Source organism: Ananas comosus, linkage group 4 (genome assembly GCF_001540865.1).
Source record: "Ananas comosus cultivar F153 linkage group 4, ASM154086v1, whole genome shotgun sequence".
Classification (NCBI taxonomy): Eukaryota; Viridiplantae; Streptophyta; class Magnoliopsida; order Poales; family Bromeliaceae; genus Ananas; species Ananas comosus.
Window position 1 is genome coordinate 5411152 of NC_033624.1, and position 26599 is coordinate 5437750.

The 26599-nt window shown below is 37.0% G+C and overlaps 1 protein-coding gene across 8 annotated transcripts; it reads left to right on the forward strand.

Annotated features, from left to right (window-relative positions):
- Positions 618-18386, forward strand: LOC109708967. Of its 8 annotated transcripts, none has more exons than XM_020230948.1 (12): positions 619-820; positions 969-2091; positions 3030-3220; positions 3615-3668; positions 4519-4723; positions 6301-8102; positions 8203-8258; positions 8361-8494; positions 14728-14959; positions 15433-15704; positions 16055-16123; positions 17815-18386. In XM_020230948.1, the coding sequence occupies exons 5-6, from the start codon at positions 4576-4578 to the stop codon at positions 6444-6446; spliced, it is 294 nt and encodes a 97-aa protein (XP_020086537.1). In that variant the 5' UTR covers positions 619-820; positions 969-2091; positions 3030-3220; positions 3615-3668; positions 4519-4575; the 3' UTR covers positions 6447-8102; positions 8203-8258; positions 8361-8494; positions 14728-14959; positions 15433-15704; positions 16055-16123; positions 17815-18386. The 8 variants fall into 8 exon arrangements, with proteins under 8 accessions (XP_020086543.1, XP_020086537.1, XP_020086540.1 ...); XM_020230951.1 differs by having other exon boundaries at positions 1418-2091; XM_020230952.1 differs by having other exon boundaries at positions 804-820; positions 1428-2091.

The following is a 26599-nucleotide window of genomic DNA, read 5'->3' on the forward strand; positions in this document are numbered from 1 at the left end:
TTATTATAACAGTTTTAAACCATCGGTATATAGTAATATAATAATTTTTTATGATAATTTTTTTTAGTAACACTTAACATAAGTGTTGGCAAAACTATATTTTACTAGCGGTTTAAATTAATTATTATAATGGTTTAAAATCGTCGATACATGATTTAATTAAATTAAATTAAGTTTTCATGAGACTTAATTTATCTAATTAAAGTATATTAAACATTTATATAACTTAGCAAATCTAAGCTATAACCTATTCTATTTTAGGATATAGACTTGTACAAACTTTTATATTTTTTTTATCTTTTTATTTTTATTTTATTTAATAATTAATAATATTATAATAATATTTAAAATATTAATAGTTTTAATTATTTTTTTTTTTTGAGGAAAAGTTTTAATTATATTAATAGTTTTAACTATATAAAAGATAATTTTTTTACAAATTATGGTGGAAAAAAAAAACCTAATGCCACCCTAAAACCACCTAGTTAGAGCTGGCCCAAATCTAGCCCTAAAATCGTACCCTTGTTTTAATAAATAATAATAATAATTATTTTAATTATAGTAATATAAAATAAAGTTAAAAGATCGAAAAAAATCTCCAAAACCCTCCTCTGTAATTAAAAAAAGGTAAATTCCTCAACCCCGAGCTCCACGCGCCAATGCTCCGATGCTCCGCGCAAGCCCCGCGCTCCGCGCAAGCCCCGCGCTCCAACGGTCCGACGCCGATCTCTCTCTCTCTCTCTCTCTCTCTCTCTCTCTCTCTCTCTCTCTCGCACAATTTGAGGCTCCTCCAAAGAGGAGCGCGGCGAAACCCTAGATTGTGAGTGTGATTATTTTCCTCGTGTAATATGCCCCTTTTTTTAATATTTTAATTCAATTTCATTACATATTTTCTATTCTTTCTTTGAGTCTTTTTAATCCATTGTTTGTTTGCTTTTTTATTTTTTATGGTATTTTTAATCCATTAGAATAGAGAGAGATCGAAAATTTGCTGCTTGGGTTGGAGGATCTGATTCTACAGTAGTGGAGGTGAGCTTTTTTTCGTGATCGGGAGTGATTGGATTTGTCTATATGTGTAATGACCCGGACGATCCGCAACCGTCGATGACGAGGAATTCGGTGAGACGAGCACGGCGGGGAGGATGATGGGTCTGAGAGGCGAGCCTTTGGCGCTGTTGCTAGTAAGAAGAGAAATTGGGAGAAAAGAATGGGAATTAGGGATATGAGAGAGATAGAGAGGGATAAGAAATTGGGATAGAGATTAGAGATAGAGAAAGAGGAGAATTGGGGAAAGAAGGGTTTAGAGGGGAAGAAGGATTGGGGAAGAAGATAAGCAATATTTCATTTCATTGATATCCTGTTGCAATTACATTCTTGTGCATATACTCTCTACAACTAAGTACTGAAGTTAAAGTAGACTATCCTAGGAGGGCTTAACAGCAAAATTGTAAAAATTAGTACTGCCGGCCGTCCGGGTTGAGTTCAGGCCCAAGAGTGTAACTGTGGTCGGGCTTGGGTTATCGGGTCGCACCTCTTGTCCGCTCCGCCAAAGGCGGATAGTGGGTCCGCTTTTCACATCCGCTCCGAGGATTCGGCCATCCGACCCGCTAAGATTCAAGTACGCCCTTTTTGCCCCAAATCCCCTGGCTCTGTCGGATCTCCTTCTCCCTCGGCGTTCCTCCCGTCTTCCCTCTGTACTCCGACGATGCCCTAATCCTCGTCGCGCGCCGGAGTTTCGCCTGAACCAGAACCTGGAGAAGAGCCGCATCACAGGCATCACGAAGCACCTGGAGAAGAACCAGAACCCTAGCTGGCACCAGGTGTTCGCCTTCTCCAAGGACCGCATCCAGGCGAACTTCGTGGGCCGCATCGTCTTCGACCTCACCGAGGCGCCCCTCGCCCCGCAGTGGTACAAGCTCGAGGACAAGAAGGGCGACAAGCTCTCCTCCGGCGGCGGCGGCGGCACCCAACCCGACGAGGCCTTCCCCGACGCCTGGCACTCCGTCTTCCTCGACGCCCTTGCCGTCGGTTCACCCCGCCGAGCTCGCTCCCTCACCAACCTGCTGCTGCCACTTATTTCATCCCTACCTCGTAAAGTTGCTACCTTTACTACTCCTCCTTTATTCTTCAGGTTGTTACAATATGCTATTTAGTTTTTGATTTCGCAAATTGGAGCAGTCCGAGCTTTTTTCTGTGTTCCGCTTGCATTTAGATTCGATCATTTTTGCTGCTTATTTTACTTAAATCTTTGCTGTTGAAAACAATAATAACTTTACTTTAACAGAAATCCGCCGCATCAATACCAAATCTTTTTTATGTGGCTAACGAGCAAAATTTTAATTAAAATAAGCCATCAACATTATATATCTAAACTGAAAAGCAGGAACAGCTACTAGATTCCAAAAATTAAGAAGAAAAAAGAAATACGACAATAGCTGGAAACGAATGTTGCAATTATCCCATAATCTATATGGTTATTAGTTTAGTGCACAAGTAGATTTGGGCGACTTGGTGTTTGTTTTGTATTTTGGAGACAGTGTTGAAAGTTTTTTTTTTTTTTTTTTTTTTTTTTTTTTTTTTTTTTTGTGGGGTTAACTTGTTAAGAGATATAAACACAAGAAAGAAATAATAATGGGGTGAATATTGAGTTGGGATTTTAAGATGTTGTTGATGTTATCGTATATTTTGTGCATAGCAAATGGTCAGGTGTATTATGCTGTGGGTGGCGCTAATTAGTTTTTAGCTTATGTGGGTTGAGATAGTTAACAAAATTTTTAATAAATTTATATCCGATATGGAAGGAATTTGTAGGGAATTTCTTGCATTTTAGCCTTATGAAGTTATGATAATATCCAGGTGGTTTTAGGTTTCATCTTTCTACCTGAATATTAACAGTTGATTATTGGAGTTGTATTTTTTGTATAACTCTATATAAACTGTGTTTTCAAATTAGGCTTTAAATTTTACTTTAATTGTTGCTTCACTTGGTTTTGGGGGTAGTGATTTTCTCTATTTCTTTTGTTTATTAGGCTTCTAATTGCTTGGATTTGGTGGTACTCTCCTCGTCCCCAGCTCAGAGGGAGAGATTGGTTGTGTCTTGCTTGGGTTGGGGGTTTCGATTGCCCAGTCAATTCGCTTTGTGTGATCGGGGGCTATCGGATTTGCTTTTTTCGTTGGTGTTCGGGCACGGCGCGCTAGAGTTTAGAAGTGAGGCTTCGAGGTGAGCTTATCTCGCTTCTCGTTTACTACTCTCGAAACCCTAGGTTTAATTCTTTGTTTTTTTAAGTATAAATCCCTTGTTGCTTCAATTGTATCTGGTTTTTTAAGTATAAGATTGAAGGTGACGAGGATTGGAGGAATAGTTATGCAGTCGAGTTTTTACATAAGGAGTTGCGGCACTTTATAGCTTGGTTGATTATTTACTTTTACTCATGATTTGTTGATATTATGTCTCGAGTGATGAATGGAATATCAATTTTTGCCACATTGCTGCATTCTTTATGAAAAGCTGTAATCATATCAAGTTTCTTCATGCTTTGGTGAGATGCTATATAGTACATTGAATAGCTAGTAAGTTCTCCAACTTCTCTGACATTATTTTGTTAATTTTGCAGCTTATTCACTTACTGAAGCTTTTTTGAGCAATCAGATGGCTCCTCCATCGAAAGGTGTGTTGCTTCGTTGAGATTATGTTACTTTATGAGGATCGTTCATATTGATATATTTTCGGTGCTTAAAATTAAAATGGTTAAAAGCACCGAAAAAGGGTTACACAAGTCTAGAGAAATTCAACTGCTAGTTTTGGATCGTGAAAATGAAGTAGACCAGTAGATGAATTATGAATAAGCTTCTCCTATGGTCATATGAAGGCGAAGACTGTTGCCAGCTTTGAGCTGCTCGCCTTCTCGGTCAATCCCCTTTGTTCATGACTTTGGATTTCTTGTCGTGTTGAAAATTCGGCTATTCATTTCATAATCCCTACTTAAATTCCTGTAGCATTTCCCTTGAAAGGATTGAGTGGGTGGTTGCTTGAATAGTATGATCTAACGGGTCGAAATGGTCAAAGGGGTAGATTTAACGGTAGAAAACTTGATAGCACCAAGCGTTTGGTATTATCGATAGTATAGCAGCCGGACTCATATATATTTGTGTGTGTGTGTGTGTGTGTGTGTGTGTGTGTGTGTGTGTGTGTATAAGGTGTAAAATAGTATCCTTACATCTAAATTAGAGTTAAATATTTAACCCATAGTTAACCATAATTTTGTAACAGATTCTTAGGGTAGAAATATTTTTGTAAACGATAAACTTTTTAAAGAAATAAATATAAGAAAATTGGTAGAAATAAATTTAGACACAACTTTTATTTATTTATTTTTTATTTTTGCAGAAAGTTGTATGCAATTATCCCTAAATTTTATGTGTTATTGTATACAATTGTCCCTCAATTTATGTGTTATAACAATGACCGAGAAGAGTTTTTGCGCGGAACTGAGCGCCTCACTCGTTGCCATTGCACAGCATAGTAATAACCCTCGACTCTGAGAGAAGGAAAAGAGGAAGGTAAAGAGGTTGGGGATGGCACTGCGTGGGCCGCTGGGATGGTCGGAGGGGGAGCTGATGCGGTCAGATGCTAAGCCTTGCTCCAGGCTCATGCGCCAGACTGCTGCCATATTCAGTGTCGGCGGTGGCCTCGCCTTCTGGGTCCTTTGTCGCCTCCACTACGGTCCCTCTCTTCTCTTTTTTCTCCTTTTTAATGCTTGCTCCGCTCAATTCTCTCTTGCTTTTCCTTTTTCTTATCTTTACTTTTGTAGTTTCTCATCACATTAAGATTTAAGTTATGCAGAAATATTTATTTTATCTTTTTTGTCCTATTTTCAACTGGCATTGTCAACTGATATGCAAGATTATTGACACCTACGCATGCTTGATCAAGGAGAACTCCTTTTCTGCTAGCAATTTGAATAAAGGGTATATAGTTGAGGCTTTACAAAGTTGAAGGTTTCTTTTTAGTGCAGAAAATGGTAAATTTCCATTGAAACGAGTCACAAAATTGTTGATGAGATAAATGCCGATGTGAAGAGATCGATTGGCTGTGTTTTAGTTGGATCAATAGTTTTTTTGTGAACTTCTTCATTGAGTATAGACTTCTGATTTCCGTCGCTTTTGTTGTGACATCAAAAGAATGCGTGTTATATTTATGAACTCCTAGTCTTTTTGCTTATTTTCTAGTTACATGTTTGTGATTAGAATTTATGGTTTGAGAAGGGACTATGAAGGAGATTTTGAACCCAAATCTCATGTGAACATAATTGAATCAAAAGAAGCCTGCTTCTTTTTTTGTATTTGTCCACAATGTGGGCAAACCTTCACGGAACTTCTTTTGATATCTGGAAAAAAAGAAAACTATTGAATCATTTATTTTACCTATGTGCGAAATTAATTGTACTTCATCTCGCAGAAAACTTAAACTCATAATGATGCTACTTGTGGCTATAAAATGAGCTTATATAACTTCTTTCCCTATAACAGGCTAAAAGTTTGGTGCTTTATTTGCATCAAGGTTTTAAGTGCCCGTCGGCACGGGCCGTATCCACTGTGTTGTACCGTGCCAACAAGATACCGGCACGATACAGACCTCGTGCCGATGACACAGCTCAAAACCTTCTATTCTTTAAATTAGTAAGAAATTTCCTCAATAAAGTTCAAAAGATGTGATAAAAAGACATAATAAATAGTTAGAATATTTTGTTGCTAAAGAAAATAAATATTTCATCCTATTATGTGTCGGCACACAAGAATTTTTTTGACTGGCATGTTCGGCACGGCTTAGCACACACCATGCCGTACCGTGCTGACAAGTTTCTGGCACAATCCCGTGTCACAACATTTAAATCCTTGATTTGCATATTTCAATATGTGAATTGAAATTGCGTAATATATGTCGTGGAATGTTACGTGTTAAAGCAAACTTATGAGGCAGAGAATATTCTCAATCTTGTTTAAATGCCTAAGTTGATTAGCTATGTTTCATCAGCTATACTCTTCTCTTCATACACAATTTATCGAAAGTATGTTAAAGCATTTGGTACTTTATGTAATGATTCATATTTTGTTAGATTTAGGACTTAAGTGAAATACAACACGTGAATATTGGTACCGATGTTATATTAAGAACTAATTGTTAAAGTGTCTATTATTAGCATACCAATGATAAATAACTGTGTACTTAGTATCTATTCTTACTCAACAGAAAATTCAAATATTGAACCTTAATGCTTCTACTTTATGGTTTGTCTACAGGTCCAAGAATAACTGTTCCGAGAAGTCTGAGGTGGGCTTCCTGCGGTGCAATATCAGTGAGCTCCTCATCGGCTCTTCTGGTCCGACTTTTCAGTCCTGAGTGCGAACCACAGAATATAGCTGCTTATGATAAATCAAATAAATAGCATGCTTTACTCTCCTAGTAATTTTCATCTTACTCTGATTAGAATAACTTGGTTAAATGTATGTTTATGCTGTCATGCTGTCATGGCTGTACAAGTTTCTTAGTTGTTGATAAAATCTTCTTATGTTTATTTCTATTTGAAATGAATACAAAAGAAGAGGATTTTGATGTTCACTTTTGAATGATCCTGTAGCTACATCATTCCTTCAAATGAATTGGAGTTTTCTGCTGTCTTAGTTTTTTTTATAGTGACAATTTAACTAATACATTATATGTGCCAAAAAAAAAATCTAATAGCTACTGTTTGTAATTGTCAAAGCATTCTTCTTTATTCTCAAGCACAATGAAAGGAAATTTAGTTGCTATAAACTCATGATCTATTGTGTTACTTAAATCCTTGAACTGTGGCAGAGAGGTACCAGCTTGAGAGCAAATGAGACTTGTATTTAAGGTTGTGTTCTTAGTCATTCTCTCATGGTATACTTGTGGTGGGTCACTTTTGCAAAGTTAAAGGGGACTTTCTTCTTCTTGCACTCTATTTTCCTCTGGAATTGTGATCTCCATATATATATATATATATATACACATGACATGGAGGCTCCTCTATTTTCCTCTGAACAAATTGTGTTCTCCATATATACATAACAAGGACGCTCCTTAAAATTTTGAGTGTAATTTTTATTACATCACACTTGTGAGGTTAACATATGAACCACATGTGTTAGGCTCTCGATCTATGCAAACTTATGTTTCAACCTCATATTTTGGTTTGTCCTGTGCTAGAGTCATGCATATGCACTACTACTACTATAGCCAGTTTGTGAAGATACATAATTTTAATATTAGAAAATGGATTTTCTATATATCTTTTTCTATAAATCGTTTTGAAATTGGGTGATATACGTGCCTTAGAATCAATGGGCCTCTTTTGGCATTCCAAGCCCATCATAGAACTGTCCACTCATCATGGTAGGCCTAATGTGAGCCTTACTTGGTTAATACTGGCCCGACCTATTAGCACAGGTCCACTTTGCATTTATATATATGATCTTCAATTATCTATTCGGCGGCCACATTTTATTGAAGTTAACTCGCGAGTTTATTAGGGCATTTTCTAGGGCTCTTTCCTCATCTATATTCATCATCTATCGCCTTCTTTGCACGCCTTTCGATTGCTTGAGAAAATGCCCAAAAGAGTAGTGGCTCATAGTCATTGTATACTATCCTGGTACTACAAGTGATCTGCAAACAAATTGTCCGTTGTTGTAAAATTTAATAAATAGTTGCATTATTCTTCTTGGTACGCATCGCCTCATGTAGTCATGTTGTGTGTTCAACAACCCCTATGCTTTTCCCCTTTCGAGGCTCAGAGATTGATGCAGGGGGAAAGAGATTCTGCATAAACTGCGGTAATAATGTAGCTAGACCCTGCTAGCAAGCTTTATTAATTTGTTCTGAACTGACAAGTTGTGCCATATGTACGTGATCATCAACAAATGTTTGTCTCCAAACAGAAGAGATAGGATAATAATCAAGTGCTCCTACTGGTTGTCATTCTTTTCCTGAATAGGGTTTGCCTTCTTTTAGTGTTTTCGAGTCTTGGAAGGACCTACGAGCTAGAAGATTAATTTACTACAAGAATTCCTCTCTGAGCACAGTGAGTTCCAACTGCTATGAAGAAAGAAGGCTTGATGATTTTCGACATAAACTTGGCTGGTAAAATCACTCACTATTCCCTTGTTTTCTCTTTTGAGTAGCATGGCCGGTTTATTTGAAATCAGCAAAAGCATCCAAGGGAGACTTACTTGAAAAGGTTTGGATCAATGTATAATTATTTCATTATTTCAGTTTCTTCAAAGTGAAGATGATGATACTACCCCATTTTTATGTTTAAAACATATTGTTCTATGTGTAGGAACAATTTGCCATTGGTGCCAATGACGTAGTACGCATTCTAGAAAGAACATGCTTCAAGGCAGCGCAAGGACTAATTCTGAATAGGTGCCTACCACCATTGCTCTTCGTAGAGTTCCTTTGATTCCACTGCAGGTGAATTTGATGCTCATCTTGCGCCTTTTCTTTTTTTGAAGCTCCGTCCGCTCTTCACCCAATTCTGTCTTTCATCATTTTTTGCTGTTAGCCCTCTCAAAGTGGCTGCAGTTTAGCAGCAAGAATTCTACACTGTTTGACCTTCAATTTTCTGCTGTTAAACTTTTCAAAGTTGCTATAGTTAGGTCATCTTCAATGCGTACATGTGTATGAAATATGCTGTTATACATGCCTTACATTAAGGCTTCATTTGGGATTGCGGGGAGATTGTGTTACCTGCGGTGAAAAACTACGATAGAAAAAATACTTTGTATGTATCCGTACATAATATTACATTCCATGTATCGCAATGAGCCAGTTATAATATATTTTTTGCGATTCCATTGAAAAATGCTGAAGCATATTCCTATATATATATATATATATATATATATATTTTTTTTTTTTTTTTTTCTTCCCAACTCCATTTTATTTGTTGCGCTAGATAGTCCTTAATATCGAATGGGCCCTAAGATTGCTTTTTTTCAAATCCTATGCCTTTCCCTACAACTTTTTTATCCAGTTTCATTGGGCCTAGATGATTTATCTCTTTAGCTTAAGTATACACTTCGTTTAGCAGAATATGTAGAATGCTACTGCTATTAGGATGATTACTGGGAAACACAGAAGCATATCTCTATATATATTTTTTTCAACTCCAGTTTATTTGTTTGCATTCAGTAGGCCTTTAATACCAAATAGCCCCTAAGATTGCTTTGATAGTGCTTCTTTCAAATCTTATGCCTTCCAATTCCCTACAACCTTTTTACCCAGTTTCATTGGGCTTAGGTAATTTATCTCTTTAGCTTAAGTTGACACTTCATTTAGCAGATATCTGTAGAATGCTAGTGCTATTAGGAGGAGCTAATGCTATAAGGATGCTTGGACATGGCACTACGTAATGATTATGAATGCTGAAGAAGATGTGTTTCTGTAAGTCACTCAGAAACTTACAGAAGGCCCAGAACTTTTGGAACATGTGAAGTAGTGAGCATCTAGAAACTTCTTTTAATAGTGTCAAACTATTGGAACACATTCGGGTGCAATGTAATTGATGCTAAAAGGCAGCATCGGATGGTTGTTCTGGAGCATGTTACTTCTGATGCAAAAATACAAAGATGCTCGTAGGCTAAAGTAATTATAATAGCATGGACTGTTCTAGACATCCTATATAACTACGAAAAAGGGTCTCTTTGTTTCTATGTGTTTTATGCGTCAGGCTGTGCTAATAGCTACTGGTTGCAAGTTGAGATGGCTGACGAAGCATATACCGAGCATGGCGTCATTCTTGCAAGTCCCTGTGATCTGTGTCGAGGACAACAATAGAGGCTCTCAGAGGTTAAGCGAATTGATCAAAGCTAAAAACAGCCCTAGCCATTGGCAGATTGGGAGTGCATGTACATGGGGGTTCTCAGAAGGGAGTGCATGTACAAGGAGATCACTTGTAGTATATATATATTTTTTAAAAGATAAATTTTAAAAAGATTAAATTAAATATATACATTCGATTGGTTTGCTTTCAGCTGAAGAATAAAATTAAGAAAACGGTTACTGAAAAAAATATATAGGGCTTGATTGCAACCTAAAAAAAAGGATCAATTAATTATTTTCAAACAGAGATGAACTTACTCTAGTGTTGAGAAATTAAAAGAAATATTGTGTACTCTTTGTATTCCTTTCGACTAGAAAAAAGCTTGCGAAATGGAAAAGAAACAACCAAGTGTCAACCAAGAACACCAAAAGGCTCAAATCAGATATTGGTTAGCAAAATCAACTAAAAATTTATTCAAGCAAGCATAATGTACAACATACTCCAATACTAGAAATTCATACATTAATATAAGAGTTGAGTTCAAATTCAATTTAGGAAAAATACTGATTGTGCGGGGCAATGTATTTGAGTTGTTTAATAAATTTGAATGGAAGGAAAGATAGGCGAACCCACTTTTACGGCTTCACTAAATCCTTGAAAGAAACTATACCCTGAAAAGGTTTTACCTAGTCCTTTCCATTCGTCGATCAAAACACATTGTGCGAGTGTTATTTTTCTTTGTGACCAAAGCATGTGTCTTGTAGTTGGAGTAGCACATGGATGAGTATGATGCAATATTGCCTTTTTAGTACTCCAAATATTTCTTCTATCTATAATAAACTTAACAAGATTTAAGCATTATTCTCTACGGTTTACACAATTTTTATGATCTTTCGTAGTTTGTTAGTTTATTATTTTCTTTCCTCACCAGACACAAATAACATGTATCTTAAACTTTTATCATTCGTTTTGACATGGCTCTTGAATACTTAAATTTTCTAGCATGTATGTTATAGAATTAATAAGTTGCTTCATTGCTACGAGATATTTCCACTTTGGGTATTCTACTTGGGTATATTGCAGGGAGTCAATCTAAAACAAATACATTGATAACATATATTGTTAACAAAAAGTGAGGATCTATTTTATTAAAAAGATTGATTGATTTGGAAAAGAAATAATTCAAATTGAAAATATTTACTGATAGCAGGGTAGTTACAATAAGATTTTTACTTTAATTTAGGGGCCGTTTGGATTGACGAATATGGATATCCAACATAACTCGAGTGCAGTGGTATTGGAGTTTTCCTGAAGTGTGATTATTTTTTTGTTGTTTGTTTTGACGTAACTCGTACAGTCTGAAAGTTAAATTCAAATTACTTTTTTTGTTTGTTTTGATGTAACTTGGTGCTGGTGAAATTAATTTTTTGAGTTCCATTGTTTATTTTGATGTAAGTAAATGGATCCCGTTATCTCCTAAATATAGTGGTAAACTTGTCACCATAAAATTTAACCTATTATATAATTACATTTTTTATTATTATTTAAAGGTAATCCTAATTTATTATAAATAAGGTAATTTTAACCCATTATAAAGGAAGTAGAGTTTAGGTTTTACTATTTAATAAATTTTTTAGAGGAGGTTGAGTATGGCAGAAGTCGAGTTTGGCACTTTAGAGGAAGAAGTCGAGAGTAGGTGAAGTGGAGGTCTAACGTAAATTGAGTTACATTATATTTTTGACTTACACCAAAATAAATAACGGAAGTGATGAAACTTGAGTTACATTTATCCACTTACACTAAAACAAATGGACTCTTAGTGGATCAAAATTGAATCGATGATACATGGTCAAAATGTCTGGTCTTCGGGCTAATGCATACCTGTTAGGTCCTATGTGTTGGCAAGTTTCGTGGGTCGAGTCGGAGTCTTGAAGAAGTCCGGAGCAGAGTATTGAAGATCGAAGAATTCAAGACTTCGAAGAATCGGAAAGGACGCAGGACACGTAAAACATGAATCACGATGCTTAGGTAAGCTTTAAATCCTGTTTATGGTGATTCATACTTAATTATAGATCTTAGAATCATGTTTTCAAGTTGTAAGTGATTAGAAAGTTTCTAAGAGCTTGTAAAACTCAAAACAATGCATTTTCAGCGAAAATTACATTGTTGTACCGGTACAAGGGTTTTCTGTCCAGGGTACAGCCATCAACGTTGCGCAGAGAAGTTTGATGGTTGTTCCGGTACAACCTTCATGCTGTACCGGTACAAGCCCTGTTCCGGAACAAGCAACAGTCTATCCAGGGTACAGAAGCTTCGCAGAAAAATCTTCCGTCATGGTGTACCCTGGACAACATTCCTTGTTCCGGTACAAGGTGTTGTTTTTGGAAAGAAACTTTCTAATTCGACTCCAATTGATTCTAAAGTCTATAAATAAGCTATTGGGGTTCTCTAACTGATTAAGCATCATAAGAATACATGTTTGAGAAACCCTAGAGGCTCGGATTTCATCTTAAACCTATTTTCTACAAAAAGCCTCTTTTAGATCAAATCGAGATATTGAAATTTGATATTAATATGTCGATTTGATCTCCACTTCGCTTGGAGTTCTATTCCCTGGTTTTCTACGATACTCCTAAGCGAAGGATCACCATACACATGATGCTCTTCATGAACGGCGTCGTGGATTCGGCGTGAACAAAGGCGGTTCGTGGATTCGGATCGTTAGCTCGTGGATTCGAGTGGCGTCGTGGATTCGGCATGATTGAAGCTTCGTGGATTCGAAGTGAAGGCGTTCGTGGATTCAGACGTGAGGGCTGGACAACCCGGAGGGTAACACGAAGATTCATAGGAGGTTAAGAGAGGTAGAGTCCGTGGAGTCGGTAATCACCTTGTAATCTTTTCTCTTAGTGAATTGTTTTTTCGCGTGTTGGTCCCGTGGGTTTTTCTCCAAGTTGGAGTTTTCCTACGTAAATCTCGGTGTGCTTTTTATTTTCCGCATTTATTTTTATTGTATCGAGACTTGTGGTTTTTTGGCCTTTCACCTATTCACCCCCCCCTCTAGGTGATAGATACAATCTAGATAGATCCTTAGGCTTCTCAAAACTTTCAATACCAAGCCCATACTTATATAAGCCTCCTTCGTTGGAGAAAATGCTGACTGAAACAACACTAAAATTTAGTTGCATTTTTTTCATGATACATGAAAATATTATAGTACTAATAGTATGAAATATCAATGAAAATTGATGAATCACATACTTATATGATATAAGAACAAAGAGTAATATATTATTTACAAGTGCCAGTCTAGAACTAAATAGTTAAGTGACAATCTTTTAATAAATAAGTAACAAAAACAAAGATTAAAGTAAGCTACAAATTAAGACCAGAAACCTCTTACATCACTATATATTAAAAGTACTTATAAATTTAAATTTTGAAAGAAAGATTAAATACGGTAAAAAGGGTAAAGATTTCTTTTTATCCTCCTCTTTAGAGCAAGAAATTACGGATCTCCTCGTTCTCCTACTCTTTAGAGTATGGACTTAAGAATTAGAGGATAGATTTAGGGATTGAGATTTGATTAGAGGGAAGATTAAAATAAGATTGGAGATTGGAGAATTTGGTAGGAAATGAAATAAAATAGGATTGGAGCTCAGGAAGTTAGGAAGAAAATGAAGAAATGAAGAAATGAGAAAATTTAAATAAATAGAAAAACAAGTAGAATTAGGATTTATATTTTTTTTTCTTAACTTTTATTTATTTATTTATTTTTTACTTCTATCTTTTTTATTAAGTTTTTTTTACTCATATTTCTTTAAGTTTTTAAAGAAAATCATCGGAGAAGGGATGCAAATGAATTTGCATCGGGTTGGTGGAGCTCCTGTCCCCAATTCTCCTCGAATAGGGCGGTAATTGTGAACCAAAAATATAGAACAATATAATCCGCCCCGATATGCTAAGTTAACGTAGCGGAAGCGGGAGGCTCATTTCTTCCTTTTATCCGTTCCAATCCACCAAAAATTTGCTTCTTGTCTCGATCCGTTCCTAATGGAACGGTAAGTGGAAACCAAAAATAAAATTAAAATTAACTAGCCCCGTATCCGTCCCCAATTTGATAAAAAATAAAGTTGAAGGTGGGAGATCCCTCCCGCCTATGGATCGATCCTATTTGCATCCCTACTGAGAAGGCAGGGTGTGCTCCCTTCCTAAATGGGGGCTGCGTCCCACATGGCACACATTGAAGCTTAGAGATCCAACAAATTTGTTTGGGCTCTGGCTTGAGAATTATTATTATTTTTTTTGGCTGTGACGATTCAGACTCGATCTGTCACATACAACTATAGAAAAGGAGAGTTAGTTCACATCATGAGCCAAGAGGTTGGCACATGTCCCCTTCACTCTCCCATCTCCACTTAAAAAATATTGCATGCACCTAATCTATTAGAAATTATGCACCAAACATATTTTTTTAATTATTAATATTTTAAAATTAAAATATAATTTAATAGATATAATATATACCATAAATAAAAGCTATATACAAAATATTGCTAAGTTTAAATTCCAAAAGATAGAAATTTATCTATGTAGTGTATAAAATATAAGCATATATGTGATGAATGAAATAATTTTTTCTCCCCACCTAATCCTTAACAAAATACAACTATATTAAATGAGAGTTAGGTCACATCATGAGCCTAGAGGTTGACATGTGTCCCCCTTCTATCTCCACTAGAAAACCTGAGAATCCAACGTTTGGATTTTGAGAAACTGGATTTTACGTATCGGTACTAAATGCCTGAATACCAGTACGCCAATTCGAGTACCGATACGCAATTCTACATAATGCAATTTTTGAAGGTTATTTTGGTAAATTCAGGTGGGGGCCTATATAAGGGGAGCCCACTCCCCTTTTCATCTGATGCCCCAGATACGCGCACACACAAGGAAGAAAAAGAGAGAGAGAAAGAGAAGCTTTTCTCTCTTACTCTTTTCTTCTTCGTCTTCTTCTCCAACATAGAGATTTTGGTGGAGATCGAGCTTGGGAAGCTTGGAGGAGTGGTGGATCAAGCTCTAGAGCACGTAACGGCTCGGGAGACTCGTGATCCGAGGTGAATTCTTCAGATTAAGGTTTAGGATTTTTGTTAAATCCCTTGAAATTGAGGTTTTTGAGCTCCCTAAATGATTCTATACTAGTTTGATTAAGAATTCTTTGTAAATTTTGGAGTATTCTTGAAGAATTAAGAAACGCTAGGTTGAAAAAGGAATTCTCTTATGGAGGGTTTTAAAAATATTTTAACTCTTTAAAATCTTAATCAAGGATTAGGAAATCAAGTGGGGAAACTTGATTTCAAGAGAAAAAATGATCACTACAATAAAATAGGCCTATGCCGACACTTTTACACCGACGCACTTAAAAAACGTCAGCAAATTTATCCACCGGCACAATATTACCGATGCTAAGGTTTTGCATCGCTAATTGTATTGCGCGCGGGAAACGAAACGCGCCTTCTAATTATTTTTTATAATTAGAATTCTAGAGTTCGGCTTTTACTTCTCCACCCTTACCCCTCACCCTTCACAGATCAATGCCCACTCCTCCAACATAGCCATGCCTACACCACACCTGATCGAATCTGCGCCTCCCTCAAGGTCGTCGCCACCGCCTCCCTCAAGGTCGATGTGCCGCTAACCACATGTATTCTCCTCTCCACGCTGAATTGGATGCGGGCTTCTCCTCTCCCGGGCGACGCGAGCTTTACTCCAAGGTGAAAGTCGCTGCTCTTTGGTGGTGGTCGCAGTAGCAGAGAAGGAAGACACGATACGGAGAGGAGGATTTCGATGCCAACTTCTCTGGTAGTTTCCCCTTTCTATATTCTTATGGATTTTTTTTTTGTTTTTAGAATAGCATTATGAAATTTATAATGCAAAAAAAGAGATCCGAGAGCAAAAGCCATGGATTTTGCGAGTATCAACGATTTGGCCCCAGATTTGTTGATCTATTCCTTGTAACGTGGTGGGTTAGGTTTTTTCCTGTGGGATTCACAATTTAATATAAATTTGAGTTTAATTTTAGAGGAAGAAAAGTGCATTTTGGGGAATTTTTCAATTTTGGGGGATTTTGAGTTTAATTTGTTCCATTTTTGTGTGTATTGTTTTATTTCATTCTCAATTTCGTAAACCCATTTACTTTTTAAGTTCTTCAGGTTTTCAGATCTATAGACTCTGGATCAGTGAAAGGATTTTCCAAAAATTCTCGCGAAGCAATAGAAAAGGTGAGTTTCTAGTATTGTTCATCAATGATTATCAAGTGCCTAACTACTTACTAAGGTGCGGAGTAGAAATTTGGTATGGACTGTTTGAAAGAACGACATAACTGCAGCTATCCAATCAGCTTTCCTTGAGTTTGCAAGAGCAGTCCAACTTTTTTTTAAAATTTGGAATTTTTGTCTACTTTTTTGTTTTCTAGTAGTATGGGCCAAAATATCTATTCATGCATTTGAAACACCCCCGTTCAACATAGTGATAAGTTTATGCACTAAGATTTTGGCAATGGGCATGTCAATCTAGGGATTGATATTTCGGCTCACGTTACAAATTGCATGCCCAACTTTTAATCAACGTAGGCTGTGCTGCCATGTCATGTTATGAGTTTTTAAGATTATTTTGATACAAGTGTATGCTCAATGCTGTACCATTATAGAAAGTTATGTATTGGTGCTTCATCCATGTATATGTTGCAAGTCATACTGATTTCGCTTTCGCCATTGCTTAACTACAAAACCTTATTTGTCAAAAGAAGTTAATAGTAGAGAAGAGCATCCACACAGCATACATTAAGACAATCATATCTGCTCAGCACTTCATATATATCGAAAATCAGTACTTTATTGGCTCTTCATATGGTTGGCCTTCCTACAAGAATGCTGGTGTGGAACACAGGCATTTTACCCTAGTTAATTATACTTCTAGAAGTTATTTTACCACAAATATGGACTTACATGAAGTTCTTTTTTTAACATTCCAATCAATTACCGACCGTCCCTAGAGCAAGTGGCAAAGGGCTTGGTGGCTGGTACCCGAGACCCAAGTTCGAATCCTAATTGATTCACACTTCTAGCTAAGTTTATTTCTAAATGAAATAAACGATGCGGGTAGCATGCTACCTATCTCTCAAAAAAAAAAAACATTGCAATCAATTTTCAATCAATTATACAACCTCCACCTCTTGAAGCTTACACAAATGATATTATTTGGTTAAAATTCAACAATCAATCAGTCTGATTCTTTCTAAAATGCTTCTCCATCTTTTTTAGTCTATTACCTTCGTAATCCAGGATGGAAGTCAAATTCAGAAGTAATTTTATGTTTTAAATGCTAAGTGTACCTTTATTTTGGCAATTGAGTGTTAGAACATGCTAATGTAGCTTAGTTTCTACAAGGTCATGTAGTTACGCACAGCATATAAAGGTGGGCCTTTACTATGATGATTATAATAAACTAAGTTTGAAGTATGTAGAATGCTTGAGACAAAGTAGTCTTTTTCAAGTTAGTTTGTTGGTTGAAGCTTGGCCCCTCGTTTGCCAAATTTTAGCCCCGCCATTGGATTCAGATAGTTGTACTTGCTTGAAATTGCTTTCAGTAGCATTTATTTTACTTGAATAACACCTTAATAAAATCACTCTATCGTTGCACTCTATGGTCTTTATTGCATCAACAACAGCTCAAGGAGTAGAACATTTCAATCTAATTATTTGGTGGCTTTCTTTCTTTATGTTCTGTAAGTGTTTCTCTTATCATGGTGAAAGATCTCCAATATGCCTTTTATTCTGGATTATTATAAACCACAATGAACATAAGAAGTTCTTCCTGGGGTGCTCATTGCTGGTATTTCTGAATGCTTGTTTAGTGTAATGCTTGTGAACTATGAAGACTTCTGTTTACACAGTTTTGTTGGCATTGACAGGTGCTGATAATATGATGCCGATGGAATTGGCCTTAAAAGTTGCAAGTAAGATTAGAGCTAGTGAATAATTTGCAGTGTAAACAGAAGATAATATTTACAAGTCGGAGATTTGGCAAAGAAAGCGACTACGACTGAGTTCTCAAATGCCACCAAACAAGTTGAAGATAATATTTACAAGGAAAAAAAGGAGAAGACCAGTATGATCGAGTAAGGGGTTATGGGATTGGTTCTACACCAACACAAGTTTTCAGAATTCAAGCTCAACTAAGAAATATAAAGAATGACAGGTATGACCCAATGAAAGAAGAAGTTCAAAGATTGCGAGCCCAAATACAAGATATGCAAAAAAAACACAAAGTGGAAATGAGTGAGAAAAACTTTATTGCATAGGCTTGTCGGCTAATCCGTGAACTTAGATAGTGAGACGAGGGATTCACCATCACTTTAGATGACTGTGATTTATTTTGAGATTTATTTTAGTAAAACTTAAAAGTATCATAATTCTAGAATTACATTTATATGCTCATAATTCGTTACTGTTTTGACTTAGTAACAAAAAATATTGAGATGAAGTTAATATTTTTAACTACTTTCTTCTATAAGTTGTATATTGTGTTTGTCATTAATTTTTTGATTATAATTGTTTATGGAATATAGTAGATTTTAGCTTTTGTTGAATAAAATGAACAGTAAATTTTGTTTTTATAGAACATTATAAAAGAAAATATACATTAAAATGAACTGCTGATGCACAAAGGCGTCACTAGCTAGTAATAATAATATAGATTATCTAACTAGTCACTAGCTAGTAATAATAATATAGATTATCTAACTAATTTGCTGACTCTTTCGTGCGTCGCAACCAAGGTAATAAGGCAATGCTTTAAAGCATCGTAAAATAGTTTTTCTTAACTAACAAACAACTTGCTGGCACTATAAATCGTCGGCAAACAATTTAATTTATGTGCAACTAGTTTCGAAGTAAGAACCCAAATGTCAACTCTTAGGTGCGTCGACGATATTTACCGACACTTTTGATTTGCGTCGGTATATTTTTCTCGTCACTACATTTAATGATGCATCCGCTGACGATTTCTGAAGGGTCGGCGGCTAATTTGCTGACGCTTTATAGGGTCGGCAAGTAATTTGAAAAGCGTCGGCAAAGGCCTTTTTTTTGTAGTGTATTTAAGTATTCAAAAATAGTAACGAATAGATATTTTGTATAAAACAAAAAAAGCTTAGGAGCAAGCTAGGAGATTCAAAGAGATTAGTCCAATTGCAAGTGTCTACAAGCAATTGGGGGCACCATAAGGTGGGTTGTTTTTCATCGAAATGATTAGGTCACGTCCATGCCAAAGAATAAAATTTAATATTTGTATTATTTGTTGATGGATGTATGTAATGATAGGTTATTATTGATAAATGTGGATGTATGAATCATATATTACTAGATTGAATAACTATCATTGGATGATGACATCAGGCATGTGAAACATATAGGTGTAAATGTATGCCTAGATATGAATGGATGAAATAGGTTGAATTTCACTAGGGACATTAGTGAACTCAATAAGAACTAGATGTCATTAAATTATAAATCTTAGGTGTGAACAACTAAGATAAAGAAAAAACGTGATTGGGTATTGAACCTAGTGTCATTGAACATAGGTTGAAAAATATAGTGGTAGGAAGACCACTTGTATTGATATGTCATTGAACCTAAAGTCGAGTGAACCTAGATGGGAAAGACATAGGACCTAGTGTTGTTGAACCTAGGTTATGAAATATAGTGGTAGGATGACCACTTGGACATAAGAACATGAATCTAGTGATGTTGACTTGGATATAGACAGATGTGCAGATCTAGTGATCTTGGTGAGCTTGGTATCAGATCTCAGGCGTGTGTGACGATTTTGCCGCCCGTTGACTTGAGCCGTTATTGGCGTGTGGGACGATTTCATCGCCAGATAGCTAAGACAGGTAAAAGATTACGCTGCCAAGTGACTTGAGCCATTGTTGGCGTGTGTGACGATTTCAACGCCAGGTTGCTAAGTGAAGTAAGGCGATAAGCTGTGGATAATTGATTCAAGGCTGAGTCAGGTGATATAGCTTAGCTGAGGTAAAGAAACCTTAGGAGCGGATTGGATGTGTTGTGAGTAATGAAATAGAAAGTAGAAGGAAAATATCTACTTGCATGAATTTTATTATTGCATTTAGTTGAGGCATAAATATGGATGTTTATTTATTTACATATAGTAGAATTATATGCTTACACAGTTATATGTTTATATATTGGACTAACATGCTTATGTTGCCTTTTTGGATCTAGTTAGTCGAGCTCTTTCCTTGGGTGGCCGTACCCATCGGAAACTATATTTATAGTTCTCACCCCCATATTTTTCAGGTCCACACGTGAGCGGCGCGACAACAAGAGGAAAGGGCATAGCTCAATATATAGATAGCGCCCTACCACTTTGTGACCAAGATAGATGTAGTTGGCCGCAACAGGACTACCAGAGGAAAGCCCGCCCTTTGGCAGTAGCAGAGGTACTTAAAGGCGTGCAGCAGCCTCGAACAGTGTAGCTTAGCGGTATAGAAAAGAATAGGAGCAAATTGTAATAACAATTTGGTTGTATTTGAAAAGAAAAATGTAACATGTAATGCGAATGTGTCGAATGCTTGTAATAGTGTAGTTGTTCATGTTTATGATACTTTTCTTATACAATCTATGTATGAATTCTGTTCTTGTTTGGAACCACTTAAATTGTACTGATTGTGGTGCCTTGGACAGACAGGAAAAACTTTGTCTTTTCGGCGGGTCTGGCTGATGCCCCCGTGTGGGACTCCTTCCGCCCAATCAGGGAAGGGACGGTGGAGTGTGACATCCAGACCCTAGATGAGGTTGTCGAGATGACCTTATGGTGAATAAAAGTGCGATGGTGATGAGAGAGTAGGCAAAAGAGCTGGATCGGAGTATGAAGAAGAACCGAGGAACTAGATCAGAGTATGAGGAAGAAGTGACTAGCCAAAAGTGAGGGTGGATAGTCCAGCTCTAGGAGGCCACCAAATTATTCACAATCTCGCTCCTAAGGTCATGGTTTCTCTGTGGGACGAAGGTCTGGTGGATCCTAGCATCAATAGTAGTGACGGCTAGATAGGTACGTGATCTACGGAGGACCGCGTCAGCCTCACATATGTACATAGTGGAAGGGGCGATGTTTTCACTAAGGACATATAGGACACCTGCGGTCATCATGTCCCCCAGCAACCTCAATAGCCCCGTCGAAGGCGTCTATTCCTTCTACCCTGCGACAAATGATGGAAGCCTCACCTACCATTGATTCTGCAAATTGAGCCCTAGCACCACGCCCGGCTAAGAGACAGTTGTAAGCACCGAGTGGACAGGTGTATGCGGCATAGGTGGAGGGCTCAACGGTGGCCAACAATTTGGTTGTCGGTATTATTTTGATAAAAGACATTAGAGTACAAGCATTATTTAATACTGATACATCACATATTTGTTTTATGAGTCGAATTTTTGTATTACTATATAGACTAAAGATAGAGACATTATCACATACGCGAGGTATAGATTTTTAATCATGTACGGCATATAGAGGAGTGTTGCATGTTATGTCTAGTATAGTTGGGCAGTGGATTATGCTTGAGACATGTTGGTCTAACGATGATTATAGGATTTTGATGTTGTGTTGGGGATGGACTAGTTGCTTGTTATTTTGTGACTATTGATGTGGAGGGAGAACAATGACATTTTGCGGGCCAAATGAGGAGTTTGTTTATAAGGGTTGTAGGAGTACTCTATTTGCCATGATGATCTCTACATTTAGAGCGAAGTAGTTAATGAATATTGGATGTGTGGCCTATTTGATGTTAGTCGTAGAGGTTTTCCCTCTGAGTTACCTGGTATGCCGCCAGATAGAGAGATTGAGTTTTGATTAGTGTAGTTCCAAAAACTATGGTCAATCTCAAAAGCACTCTACCGGGTGGCACCGGCAGAGCTAGGAGAGTTAAAAGTACAACTGCATGACTTAATGGAGAAAGAATTTGTGAGACCCGATATGTCGCCTGGGAGTGCCGATATTGTTTGTGAACAAAAAGGATGAGTTACTGAGATTACATATGGATAATAGAGAGTTGAATAAAGTGACCATAAAAAATAAGTATCTTTTGCCATGTATTGATGACCTCTTTGATTAGCTACAAGGTTCTTGTGTGTTTTCGAAAATTGATCTGTAATTAGGGTATCATCAACTGAAGATCAAATCAAAGGATATACCCAAGACGACATTTAGAACATGGTACAAGCATTATGAGTTTATAGTGATGTTATTTGGATTAATTAATGTCCCTGTCACATTTATGGATTTGATGAATAGAGTGTTCAAGCATTCTTGGACAGTTTGTAGTGGTGTTTATCGATGATATTCTGATATACTTTCGAAGTAATGTTGAGCATGAGAAACACTTGCGGCTAGTGTTATAGATTCTGGGGAGAAGAAACTATATACAAAGGTGAAGAAATATGAGTTCTAGCTTTGAAAGATAGCATTTCTAGGCCATGTCAGCAGCTAGCTTTGTTGTAAACCCGAAAAAGATTGAAGCAATTCGGGATTGGCCTAAACTGATGACTATCACTAAGATGAAGAGTTTTCTGGGAGTAACAGGATATTACCATCAATTTTTGGAGAGTTTTGCTAAGCTTTTCACACCCTTTACTTGTCTTACCCATAAGGTAAGTATATTTGGAGTGAGGATTGCTAAAGGAGCTTTGAGGAATTGAAGAGCAAATTGATGTCAGCTACTATCCTTGCCCTTCTATTCATTGGGGAAGAATTTGTGATTTCTAGCGATGCCTCGCGGAGCTACTTGAGATGTGTTTTTCTGCAGTATGATAGGATAATTGCTTATATTTTTCGACATTTGAAGGAATATATGAAGAATTACTCTATTCTTGACTTGGAACTAGCCGCTGTGATATTTGTGCTAAAGTTGTGGCATCATTATTTATATGGTGAGCATTGTGGGATTTACATTAATCATAAAAGTTTGAAATATTTACATAGAAGGAGCTAAACTTGAGATAGCACCGGTGGTTAGAATTGTTGAAGGATTATAATGTGACAATTTTATATCATCTCGGCAAGGTCAATGTAGTGGCTGATGCACGAACCCACAAATCGGTGGAGAGTTTGAGTATGCTGATCTCGAAGCGGATGCCACTAATTGAGGAGATGAGGCGATTTGGATTAGAGATAAAACCCCTTGGAGTTTCTACAAGACATATATCTATGGTCTTGCAACCCACTCTTCTGTAAAGGATTAAAGAGAAGCAGAGTGAGGGTCCAAACTTGTTGAGAATTCGAACAGAAATAGAGAGTGGGAGAGGATAGGAGAGTTTAGCATAAACGCTTTTAATGTCCTTCGGTTCAGAGATTGATTATATTTGCCTATGGATTTAAAGATTTGTGAGGAGATTTTGAGAGAAGCACACAATTCTTCTTATACTATACATCTTGAAGGTACTAAGATATATAAGGATTTAAAGACACACTATTGGTGGAATGGGTTGAAGAGAGAGATTGGAAGATATGTAGCTCGGTGTCTAACTTGTTAGCAAGTGAAAGTAGAGCATCGACTTCCAGCTTGCAAGCTTCAGAGTCTTCCAATTCTAGCATGGAAGTGAGATATGATCATGATGGATTTTATGGTTAGGCGGATATAATGCGTTATAGGTGATAGTGGAGAGACTGACCAAGTCTGCTCACTTTGTATTGATTCAAACTATGTGGTCCAAGGACAGGCTCATTTAGATATATTTGTATAAGACAGTGTGACTTCATGGAGTTCCCACATCAATAGTATCAAATAGAGACCTGAACTTCCTCTCATATTTCTAGAGGAGTTTACAAATTGCCTTAGGGACTACTATATTTTAGCCCAACATTTCATCTACAGACTGATAGATAGTCGAAGAAGATGATTCAGATTCTAGAGGATATATTGAAAGTGTACTTTCTTGACTTTGGTGGTGTGTGGTATCGATACTTGGTGATGACAAAGTTTACATATAATAACAGTTACCGGGCGAGTCAAGATAGCTTTATTTGAGGCTTTATATAGGAAAAAGTGTCAATCACTCCTATATTGGAGTGAACTGGGTAAAAAGAAGACTTTAGGTCTTGACATCCTGTTGGAAATTGAAGAAAAGGTTAAAGTTACTCGACACCACTTGGTAACCACCCAAAGTCAATAGAACAGTTATACTGATGTACAGCGTTGAGACTTGGAGCTCCGAATTGGAGACCATGTGTTTTTGAAGGTTTCATTGTCCAGAAGGATCAAGAGGTTTGGAATACATGAAATCTCAGCTTGCGCTGCATTTGATTGTTTGTGGTGCTAGAGCGAGTTGGACTAGTAGCTTATAGGATTGTTTTACCGACGAGGTTGGCCGGAGTTCATAACGTACGTGTTTCATGCCTTAACTTCGAGGAAATATGTCTTCCATCCTTTGCATGTAATCAATTTTCCTTCACTAGAGTTGAGTGAGGATCTGAGTTATAAGGAGCGATCTATTCGGATTCTTATATGGGAGAAGAAAGAATTGTGAAACCGGGTCATTCCTACGTGAAGATATTATACATCAATCATGAGGATGAGAGGCGACTTGGGATTTTGAAGTTGCGATGCGGGAGTTTTTCCCCTATTTGTTCGAGAATTGAGGTGTATTCTACATTTCGAAGATGAAATTTTTTGTATGGGCCGGGGGCAGGATGTAGTATAGTGGACTTTGGCAAATAGGCAAGGTTGCAGCGTGAGTTGATGATCATCACGTATGTAGAGTGCTAGACCAAGTTAGAGTTATTTTGGTATGAAATAGACGCGTAAACAGACTTGGGATGCTATATTCTATTGAAACTGAAGTTTTAAGACATTTCGAATGCCTGAAAGTGAGTTTGGGTGCTAAAAAATGGCATTTTGCATTGATGTGGCTTGGGATCTCAGTTACGGATACCTAGAAGCATCGTAACTAGATCTACAAGTGGGTGGTTGAGTCGCGGACGTTTGATTGCACTGTAGCAGCCCAAATAATTGGTGGTGATGTGACTATAGCGGTGCTCACGCGACTCTGATCTAGATGACTTAACAGGAAATTCAGGCACAGGGTCTGGGTGCCTGAATATTTTCAGATGCAACTACGATAGATTCAGACCTAGTTCGGGCGCTTGAAATCCTTACAGGCGCAAGTATGACAGATGCAAGCATACCATTCAAGTTAGGGAGCACCCGAAAGTTGGATTAAGATGCATTAATGTCAGTTCGGAGCGCTCAAAAAGGAGCTTTTGACTGTGAATGAATTGTTTGGGATTCTCAGAGCCTTTCTGAAATTATTCCTTTGCCTATAAATAGTTCAAGGGCGCAGTTGTACATTTGCTCTTTTTCCTACTTCTCTACCTCAGAATTGAGCAATTCTTCTCCTTATTCATTCTTATCCTCTATTAGCTCCATTAGAGGTGAGCACGAGGTGAAATCTTCCTTGCTTTTGGCCTCCTGGGACCCTCGATGATAACTAGCCGAGGACAGTCCAGAGTGGAACTTCCTTTTTTGTTGGTGGGTTGGTGAAGCTAGGGGGCTGGCCTACGTACTAGACGAGGGGACCTTTAAGGAGACCCTGCCACCTTTATATTGGACCTGAGGTTAGTGTTTTATATATTTAGAGTGGGTTCTTCTTGGTTTTAATTTGAATTTAGCAGTGGGTTTTAATGCTATATCTTTTAGGAGTGGAGTTTTGGGAATTTTGTGGAGCTCTTTGAGCTGTGAGAAGGAGGTGTTGCTCGTGCTATTCCCTTCTTTCCTTTTAGAGTAGTGATCTAGGTGGGTTATGTTGTAAAAAATGGACCAACCGGTATATCTATTGTACATATTGATGTTGTAGTAATTCGAACACTTATTTGTTGAAATTCGTATACGTACTGCTAGCATAAACGGTATAGAGATGCTTTATTTTTTTATCCTAAGATTTGGTTAATACATCAACTAGCAGGATATTTAATCCTATATATTCCTGTTATTTTCCTCTATTAGATATAGTTTATTCATATATATAAGATTATAGACCGAGTGTGAATAATAACTTTTATTAGTTGAGAAAGGCTTATTCGGGTCCCACGATTTGTGCCATGTGTATAAAGGATCGAGGATTAATTATAGAGTTAAAGAGTCTTCTAATAAAAATTTAGTTGATTTGTACTCTTTATACTGTTAAACAAACAAATGTACCGTGTCGGCCATTTAAATTATAAAATTTGTGACCCTTCGATTGTTTAGTTAGTGATGTCGAAAAAGTATGAAATTTGGTTTCTAGATTGTTTAAGGCTTAGTCTGGTATTGAGGTCTATCTAACGCTATTAGATATAATGGAGTTGAAAAAAAGTATATAGGGATATGATTCTGCGTTATCCGATAGGACAACAGAAAATATATCGTAACCGACTAATCGTAATATGCGGAACGCAATATTACGTACGGAAACAAACATGGTATTTTTCCATCGTTATTTCTCACCGCACCTAATGCAATCTTCCCGCAATCCCAAACGAAGCCTAAGTAGTTGATCTCTAGATCATGTTAAATGATGCTGATAAACTCTATCATCGAAAATAAATCGGTAATAAACTAAGTCGTTTACTACTGATAGTAGTCTAGCAAAGCTTTATATAGCACCCTTTTTTATTTAATCGTAAAAAAATAAACAGCACCTCTCTCT

What these genes read in the sequence shown, in the direction of transcription:
- LOC109708967 (XM_020230954.1), top strand. Translation starts at nt 4,576, where the DNA reads ATGGCACTGCGTGGGCCGCTGGGATGGTCGGAGGGGGAGCTGATGCGG. An exon ending in CCTTTGTCGCCTCCACTACG is followed by an intron (nt 4,724 to 6,300) that starts GTCCCTCTCTTC and finishes GTTTGTCTACAG; the next exon opens with GTCCAAGAATAACTGTTCCG.